General features: G+C 33.1%; 1 protein-coding gene across 4 annotated transcripts; it reads right to left on the reverse strand.

Moving 5' to 3' along the window:
- Positions 1 to 342: 342 nt before the first annotated feature.
- LOC115719389 (DEAD-box ATP-dependent RNA helicase 52A) lies at positions 343 to 6,428 on the reverse strand. Of its 4 annotated transcripts, none has more exons than XR_004012154.2 (15): positions 5,947 to 6,428; positions 5,469 to 5,561; positions 5,205 to 5,369; positions 4,990 to 5,085; positions 4,348 to 4,422; positions 3,882 to 4,043; positions 3,608 to 3,688; positions 2,894 to 2,992; positions 2,461 to 2,556; positions 1,971 to 2,102; positions 1,659 to 1,733; positions 1,283 to 1,372; positions 1,113 to 1,187; positions 776 to 1,018; positions 343 to 641 (listed from the first exon to the last, which is right to left on the reverse strand). XR_004012154.2 is itself a non-coding variant. In XM_030648419.2 (14 exons), exons 1-14 carry the CDS (start codon positions 6,196 to 6,198, stop codon positions 842 to 844), a joined length of 1,668 nt encoding a protein of 555 aa, XP_030504279.1. In that variant the 5' UTR covers positions 6,199 to 6,394; the 3' UTR covers positions 343 to 841. The 4 variants fall into 4 exon arrangements, 2 of the variants coding, with proteins under 2 accessions (XP_030504279.1, XP_060966590.1); XR_004012155.2 differs by having other exon boundaries at positions 343 to 611; positions 5,947 to 6,392; XM_030648419.2 differs by having other exon boundaries at positions 343 to 1,018; positions 5,947 to 6,394.
- Between the last annotated feature and the right edge of the window lie 3,208 nt (positions 6,429 to 9,636).

The following is a 9,636-nucleotide window of genomic DNA, read 5'->3' on the forward strand; positions in this document are numbered from 1 at the left end:
AAAGAAGAAGGATCTTCAATACATATCAACCCGAGAAAGAGAAAATCTTAAGAAAGAACTAAAAATGCTGCTGCATATATTATGATTCAATTTATGAACTAAAATGTCAACAAATGACAGGATCCAAGCATTATCTTTTCTCTCTAATATAAAAGCACATGATAACGAGTAAGAGATCATAGTTCTACCTTATATACACATACCAAATTACCATTCCAACTTTTCTTTTAAAACAAAACACTAGCAACTAAAATTTCCAACTAAATCTTCTAATGGTTTAGTAAGGTGTGAAGTTAACCCATATATATTTTCCTATTTTAATATATAAATCAATGAATAACCTTTTAATAAAACTTAATATCTTCAAGAAATTTCATTTCAATTCTACCAAATTCTGTTCTCCAGTAAAACAGTAAACTTCACTTTGAGATGTACACTACACAATGCATAACCTACAAGCTTTTCTAATGAGATAGACCAGTTAGTCCCTGCTACGGTGACTAGTTACATCAACATGTAAAAGCAACAGAACAGATACGAAGACAACTTACAGAAAAACTCATCATCTCCAGTTCATTTTGCACTTCAAGCCCAACAAGGAAGCGGTGTGCCTGGACCATTTATTTCCATCGGCAGAATTACTAATCATGAGAAAGAGCAAGGTGCAGTAAGAAAGGGATAGACGAAGAAAATAACAGCTTCAGAAACAATTGGTGGCAAGTCTCTAAAATATGCAGATACATAAATTTCACTCGATGCACAAGCTATTTCCAACCTTTGAAGCTTTGAGTTCGAACTCTGGCTCATCATTTGAACTTAATAGGCAACAAGGCAGATTTTACTAATCATCCCAAGCACTATCAGCTGATCCCTCTCTTTTGATATTCGATGAAGCAATCATGAACCTATACTTGTCCTCGATGTTTAATGAATTGGGTCCCATCATTGAGAGCTTAGAAAGAGCCATCCTAGCTTCTTTTTGAGCCACTGCAGCTTCTTTCTCTTTCCTTCTAGCAACCTAATAGTTAACACCACCAAGCGTTCAGTAAAAAGAATGTGTGCGTCCCGACACGTATGTCATGCAAGTACTCATTAACAGTATAAATTTGTACCTTCCCTGTCGCAAATGTAACAATATTTCCAGATTCGACTTCTGCTATTGCTTTCTTTATTTGTGCAACAAGGAACTAAGCATAACATAACCAAAGGACAAATGTATTGTCAGATGTTGAAAGATAGTAAGCATAAGAATAACATAACAGCATAAAAGATAAAGAAGTACCATATCACGATCAGTGTAAAATGAAGTAGCTTGACCCATTGATCCTGCTCTGCCTGTCCTTCCAATTCGGTGTACATAATCTTCCATGCTCTATAATTGAGGCAGCCACAACTGAAGCTTCAGAATTTCTATTCACATTGAAATTAATAGAGACTGAAAATACCAGGCTAATGAGGTGCTAACTTATGTTAAGGGAGAAATTTTATGGCCACAAGGTTAGGTTTGCATAGCAAATTTGTGTAATTGATAATATTGATAGAGTGCACTCCACAAAATGAGGTGAGTACCCAAGTTTTCTAGCAAACCTTTCTGAGTCGGTTTAGTTTAGTGAATTTTGAGAATAACTCAACAAAGAAGCTTTATTAGCCAAATGTACCTTTGGAAGATCTAGATTGATAACATGAGCAACTCCTGAGACATCCAAACCACGAGATGCAACATCTGTGGCAACCTGCAAGAAGGACCCAAGTACAAAACACGAGGGTGGTAGGATGGAGAAGGAAAATAATTAGAAAGAGGCATCTACAATTTATACATTTATATATATATATATATATATACATTTGCTGAATAGACATCTACAATGTTAATTGATTCAAAATGTTGCAATAGCAAAGGTTATCATAAAATATCATGATCTGGTATGTTAAAACTTAGCGCATCATTCCTCTGTAAAAGGTAACAATACCAAAATACTAGTAGTGCCATTCCTAAAATTGCGTAAAGCAGCCTCTCTCTCATTCTGTGAGCGGCCTCCATGAAGAGCAACGGCTTGTAAACCTTGTGCTACCAAAGCTTCAGCAACTTCATCACATCTTGTCTATATGAAGGACCAAAATCATGTAAGACTTTAGCATGCATACTGTAAAGAACAACTACTAAAGTGAAAATTAATTTCCTAAAAGTTCTATAGAACTTTTTCAGTTAGTAATTGATTCAATTATAGTCTCAGATTGCAGACATCTGAACATAAAGTTAAATGCGTGCACTCAAAATGGAAATATTTGTGGCTGAACATGATGCTTGCTTGCTTATAAGGCAACACAAGAATATACACACACGGGTCAAAAAAAATTGCATTTTGTTATAATAACCCAGAAACCCATTTAAAAGTTTGAAATGACGGTAGGTAATAAAATAATGATGATTGATCAGTATGGCTGTGAAGTACAAAATACCTTCCTCTCCACAAAGACAATAGTTAAGGGAAAAGGATGACCAGATCTTTCAGCATGAGATGATTCTTCTACAAGAAGAGCTAGAAGCCGATCAAGCTACAACAAGTTAAGCAAAAACAAATTTAATGCAACAACCAAAAATTAGACAAAAAATGAATTAGAAAACATCGAATCACATTATAAATTAAACACATAGAAGAATAAAGGAAACAAAGACGCTTTGCTATTGTGTAGACAACTCTCTACATAATATATATTCAGACAAATTCTCTAGTCTTTGTTTTTTTGCTCAGCCCCTGAAAAATCCCCAGACACCAACAATGAAAGGAAAGAATACTTAAATGTGTTAGTATTTTGTTTCTTCAAAGGAAAAAAAGTGCGTGTGTGAAAGCACTTAACATAATATCTAATCTTTTTGCTCAACGATCCGTACCTTCTCACTGTCAGGAACCTTCACCAGATTTTGAGATACATTTGCTGTTGGGCTACTAACTTTTCCTACCTTCACTTGCACAGGGCTGGATAAGTATTCCTGAAATAATAATATTAGTGTCAATGAGAGCAAACAGAAAGAATATGAAACTTGTCTCCCTGAATTGTCAAAAAAAGTACTTTCATAATAGAAACTTATCAAAACAAATCCATTTCAGAACTGGATGAAGAAAATAGATGATGAATTCTTCTACGAAGGGGCTATGCCTCAGAATTAACATTTAGATATTCACGTCAACTTATCTATAACAGAAACAAAATACAATGATTACCCTGATGAATTATGAAATACTGCAATCAGCATCAAATCAAAGGTTTGCATGTTTAAACCCTTTGGGGGAAGAAATGGACCATATTTATCCAAATAAATTAAAGTACTCACACTAGAAAACTCTAGAAATGTTATATCTGGACCTAGCTTCAAGGTGGGACAGCCAGAGGAAGCTTACGGAGGAATTATCCTCTAGAATGAAAGAGAAATGAAATTTACAGTACATAACGTGTAAAAAGAATATTACAGGCATTTATTACTGTTTTAACCAAAATTTATCAATGCATAATTATTTAAGTGCCATGTTTTAAACCCCCACCCCCAAAAGAAAAAATACAGACTGAAATATTCGGTAGAAGAAAACCACAAGACAGAAGTCCTAACCTGTGTTAGTGTTTCAATCTCCACGGGCATGGTGGCACTAAACAACAAAGTTTGATGCTTTTCAGGAAGACTCCTCATCACCTGAAATGATATGATGAACTCTCAATTTCTTCCAAGAGCTAAATGAATTCCCATACATTGTTAAATTTATAAAGAGATTGGGGGACAGGGACAGAGAGCATGAATAGCCAGGCTTTGATGGAGAAATGTGAAAAATGGAACAAAAACAGAAACTCAAATGAAAGAAAGGACAGAAGGTTGGAAAGGAGCTTACTTCTCTTATCTGAGGCTCAAACCCCATGTCAAGCATTCTGTCAGCCTCATCTAGAACAACAAATGAAACTCTTGAAAGTGAACTATTTCCTTGCTGCAAATGATCGATAAATCGTCCAGGAGTAGCAACAACTATGTCCACTCCAGCTCGTAGCTCAGACCTCTGTTTAGGCATCCAGCAGTGGAAACAGTCAAACACATAATGATATGGGCTTTTTCTCGAGGACAGAAATAATATTCCCATACACACCCAAAGAAAGGTGTATCTCAAACTTACGATAAAAGAGAAAATGAAATTGAATTTAAGGGTTCACATCCTACCACAAATAAAAAGATATCAATTAAAAATTTAATTAATAACTCATTAAGCAATAGACCAGCATAATCCCCCCCACAATATTCTCTTTGACCACACAGGGAAGAACTTAAACAACAGTTAATAAATTGAATCAATCCAAGTCAGTCACCTGGTCAGATATATTTGTCCCACCAACAACAATTGCAGTTTTAAATGACTCGAGAGATTTGCTAAAAGCCTTAACCTGTAAAGTAAAAACAGAAACTCATTATTATTTGTGACACATATTGAATGCAGAGTGACATCACAATATACCATTGCCTTGAACATATATATCACGAACGATAACAGTAAAAATCCAAATGGCGAAAGAATGTTTACAGCTGAAACAAATAGAATCTACAAAAAGTAAAGTAGGCAATTCTGCTTGAAAATAGGAACTACCACAATAAGACACCTGAAACGGTTCTACTCACATAAGCTGCTATAAGATTAGATGACCAGTGACTCTAAACAGGTTCAATTGCAATTATAAGATTAGAAATTTCTCTCAATTATTTCTATACAATTACAGTGGGCACCAGCAGTTATTTTAATAATTATTACCACATCTTATTAATAGCTCATTGGTTTGCTCCCTCTAAACATCAACTATCATCAGATGACTCCAAACAAATTTAACTGCAGTTATAATTTTTGAGCCACTTACGACCACATATTACTAATATCTCATTCATAGATATGGAGTGCCAAAAACAATTAGGACCACACATCTAGTTGGTTTCCTCCATCTAAAAATCAACTAGAATACCTCCTTCTCAATTTGTTGAGCAAGCTCTCTAGTTGGAGCTAATACCAGCGCTAGAGGCCCATCACCACGACGAACGGGAGACTGAGCCAAGCAATGCTGCAAAAGAAAAGAAAATTTTAAATATAATGTAATGGAGTATCTTCACTAAAACCTTAACTTTGTAAGAAACAAATGTAACAAAAGGTACAATCATATCGAACATTATATTTACATACCTGTATCATTGGAATGGCAAATGCAGCTGTTTTACCACTACCAGTTTCAGCACAACCCAATAAATCCCGACCACTGAGGGCAACTGGCATTGCTTGAGCCTGAATAGAAGTTGGCCTGGTATATTCATGATAAGCTATATCCTTCATTATACTAGGGTGCAGACACTGAAAGCACAAAATCCAAATTTCATTAAAACCCAACAACCTTGACCAATAAAAAGAAGCACCAAAAAAAAAAAACAGACTAAAGACACAAGGTTCAACCATATCTTCAAAAGATTCAATTGGTGCAGGCGCAGGCTCTGAATCGGGGGCAGAAGTAACATCAACGTTGAGTCGACAACGAACCTCTTCAACCTGCACAAAGAACAAAATTTACCCATGCATTCAAACAAGATAAACAAGTGTCAAATCTTTAATTGCTTATCAAGAAAACCAAAAAATAGTAATTTTAACGCGGAGGAATACTAGATGAAACAACATTCACAACTGAAACCCTAGAGAGACCAATGCGAAACAGACTTTAACAAGCAATAGCACCTCACAAATGCCCAAACAAGAAAATATGAAAAAATAGCTCAAGAAAAACCCTAGCAAAATGAATTCAAACAGAAAACATCAAACGCAACATTCAATCCCGAGAACACGGAGAAAAAACAATTTCGCTGAAACAAAAGCAAAGAAAAAAAAAAAAAGAAGATTGCAATGAGAAAGTGAGAAAGCGGCGAATGAAGAAAATAACCTGGTCGGGGCTCATGGTGAGGACTCGCTGGGAGGGATTCCAGAGAGGAAAAACAGGGTCAGGCAAGGGAGAAAGAGTGGAGGAGGAGCGGCGGAAGCCATTGGAGTAGGAATTGGAATTGGAGGTGTAGGAGAGATTAGTGCAATCAGTAGCGAGGGTGAGTGTTGGTGAGGTATTGGATTTGGAGGTGGTGGTTGTGGTGGTGGTGGTTGAGCTGATCAAGTTCCTCAAGTGTGGAGGTACGTAAGACATGGTTTTTTTCTTACCAGAGAAGATAGAGTGAGGGAGCTATAGAGTGAGAGAGAAAGAGGATTATGATGTTGTGTTTTGTGTTGAGGTTTCTTTGGTTTAACTTGAGCTAGAATAGAAGAAGATGACTTGTTCTTTTTTGCCGACTGCCTAAGCATTACTTTAATTTTGTCATTTCTACTTACCCCTATACATATTACATACATTACTAAAAGATTGAAATTGTTGTTTTTCCTATAATAATGAATTCCATTTTTATTTTTCATTTTTTTGAAGAAAACAATGAAATGTATTATGTGAAATTGAATTCTATTTTTTTTTTGATTGGTTGTGTCTAGTGTATTATTATAAAGTTGAGTGAATAGTTGGTGATGTGAAATTGGAAAAATGGGAGTTTTTTTTTTTATAATAGCTTCTTTTTTCTTTTTTTAGAAAAATGGTTTTACAATACTTCAAGAGTAAACTCAGTATATCTCTAACAATACACTTTCTTGGGAAAAATTTCAAGAGGAAAAAAAGTGTAAGGAGAATTTATTAATCAATAGTAGTATGTCTACAAAACAGCAGATATACAATCTGGATAGCTAGGTTACCAAACATAATTATCAACATAGACAAAGTTAAAGCCACTAAGGCTAGCTTAGTGGTGAGGGAGGAATGGGAAAAGGGAGAGGTCATGGGTTCGAACCCAAGACCTTTAAGCTATAAGCTATTAGTTGATTGTAAGAATACCATTACGCTACACTCAAAAAAAAAACATAGACAAAGTTAGCTTTGCCAATAAGTGTGCAATACTCTTAGTAATCCTAGGACAATTACATGAAAAAAATTAACATAAGAGTGATTACAATAAGCAAGGATACCTCTAACAATACACCCTAAATAAGAACGATCAACTATATGGTTGAGAATAGAAGTGATAGCAGTATTACAATTAGATTCCAAAACCACAAAAGAATACCTAAGACGAATTGCAAGTTGCATACTAGGGAAAATGCTCGAAGCTTCAGGAATAACAGGAGCAAAACAATCAGGCCAAGTCTAGGTTTCAGTAGCAATGACTAAACTTGAATCATCTTGAATAACAGCACCAACCCCAGTCTTTAAAGACCTAATAAGCCCAACATCACAATTGATTTTGACCATAACTGTCAACAGTTTGCACCACTTATCATCGTGGAAATTTTGAATGCTCCCCATATCATTAAGGTTCTTAAGTTTGTTAGCAGAAAATAACTGCTTATACTCCAATCAAATAATCAGATGTCATTCAATTTAACTTTTTCATTAACCTATTTATTTCTTCTATACTGAATTCTCCAAAGGCGAACTATGAGTTTTTCAAACATGATAGTAAGCATACATCTTACAAGTATGGTAGTACAATTAAGTAGGAGCGCTAATCATCGATATAAAATCTATAGCTTCTATAATGATATAGAAGTGAAATGATAATTTTCTTTGAGTTTAGCTTAACAGAGATAAATAGAAAAACTCTTATTTTAGTAATTATACTAGTTTACTGAAATATTATTTATAGGAGGCTAAGTGTTTAAAGAATAAAATACATTGAGGGGTAGAACGGTAAATTCATCTCTACTCGATGTAGATCATCTATAGAGAATCTTTGATTATTTTGATTGAAATAATAGATTATTAATAGCGTATTTATATTTGAAACATATAAAGTATTCTATGTAATCATGAGTGCAATTATGAATTTATAGTGAAGTCAGGAGGAACTAATAAATTAGAAAATTTACTTGGTAAATTTTAGATCTACTTATTGGGAGCTTGATTATATAGGCACATGGTTCCCGCACTAGTTGAGATTATATTGGCTTGTAGACTCAATTAAGTGATTTTAATCAATCAATTAGATTTCTAAACTAGACTATGTCTTTTTTATGAATTTTTACTAAGCAATGACTTAATTGAGAAGAAAGAGATGATTTAGGGTTTATTTGTTAATTAAGAGACTTTGTAAGGTCTAATTAATAAATAGATAATTATTAAATAGATAGATTTGACATTTATAGGATTAGAATTAAAATATGACATTTGTGAAAGAAAATATAAGTTGTTAAATAAAATGACAAAATTAAAACTTGTAGGGCCCACATAGGGGTTCGGCCATAGGGGTTTAAATTAAGCTATTATTTTATTTTAATTCCATATAATTTAAATCCTAACCCTATATGAAATTATATAAATAGAAAGAGATGTCTCTTATTTCATAACCTGTTATCAGACTACTTTGTCAGACAACCATGAAAATAAAGAGAGCCTCTTAGATTTCGAAATCATCCTCTCCCTTTCTTCTTCTTATTTTCGTGTCCTATAGTGAGTGAGTGCTTGTCCACACATTTCAAGTAAATACTCAAATTTAGTGTGGAAGATTGTGAAGAATTTCATTATCTAAGGAGATCCAAGTTCAAATCTTGGTAATACTCTGCTATAGAAAGAAACAAGGGTTAGAGATCTGAACAGAAGGAGGCATTATATTTTGTTGCCACCAATGTAAAGTTTTCTATAACTTTATATGTGTTTATTTTATTGTTTTAGAGAATTTATATTTAGAATATTAGATTATAGTTATATAATTAACATACATGTTAGTTAATCTAGATATTGGTAAAATAAATTTCAACAGTAACAACCCTAAATATCTTCTTAGAAAAAATCAACATACAATTCAAAATTTATGTTATTTTAAAAAAAAATATATATATTTAATAAAATAAATATCTAACAAGATAAAATGGTAAATAACTGTTATTTTTCTAATCTCATAATTTAATTTAATAAAATATATTAAAATAACTAAATTTTGAAAAATTGATAAATATATGGTTAGATTTCAAAAATATCTAGATTATTTTTTAAATTATATTCATATTTTAATGTCAAATAAGTCCATTTCGTATAATTAATTAAATAAATAAAAAAATATCTAACCTTATAATTTAAATAGAATAATAAATAATCAAATTTAAAAAATAACCATAACAACAAATTTGTAGAAAATATCAATTTTCAAATTCAAAGTCTTCTAATATCTAAAATTAATTAAATTATAAACAATTAATTTAAATATGATAATTAGTTTTCAAATTTAAAAATAAAAATCTACATAAAAATCTACCAAAATTCGAAATTGTAATTCCATGAAAAATGACAAAATTTGAAAAATTAAAAAAAAAAATGGTGAAAATCAAACAATATGCATTGCATAATGTCCATGCGCGTTTTTGGGGGGTTGCCAAGGAAATAGGCTACTTGCAGCATCATTTGGAGCGCAGGGGCTCGTTCATGTTGTCCAAGAAAACTCGAACATGTGTGTCTAAAATGGGGATTTTGTCTGAGCTGGATGCGTGAGCATCTCATTCCGCGCATGCGTGAAGGGTGGACCCTAGTCAAAATTTTCAAATCTTCAAAATA

Source organism: Cannabis sativa, chromosome 2, assembly GCF_029168945.1.
Source record: "Cannabis sativa cultivar Pink pepper isolate KNU-18-1 chromosome 2, ASM2916894v1, whole genome shotgun sequence".
Taxonomy (NCBI): domain Eukaryota; kingdom Viridiplantae; phylum Streptophyta; class Magnoliopsida; order Rosales; family Cannabaceae; genus Cannabis; species Cannabis sativa.

What these genes read in the sequence shown, in the direction of transcription:
- LOC115719389 (XM_030648419.2), bottom strand. Translation starts at nt 6,198, where the DNA reads ATGTCTTACGTACCTCCACACTTGAGGAACTTGATCAGCTCAACCACC. An exon ending in AGATTGAAACACTAACACAG is followed by an intron (nt 2,993 to 3,607) that starts GTTAGGACTTCT and finishes TTATTATTTCAG; the next exon opens with GAATACTTATCCAGCCCTGT. An exon ending in ATGGCACTACTAGTATTTTG is followed by an intron (nt 1,734 to 1,970) that starts GTATTGTTACCT and finishes TCCTTCTTGCAG; the next exon opens with GTTGCCACAGATGTTGCATC.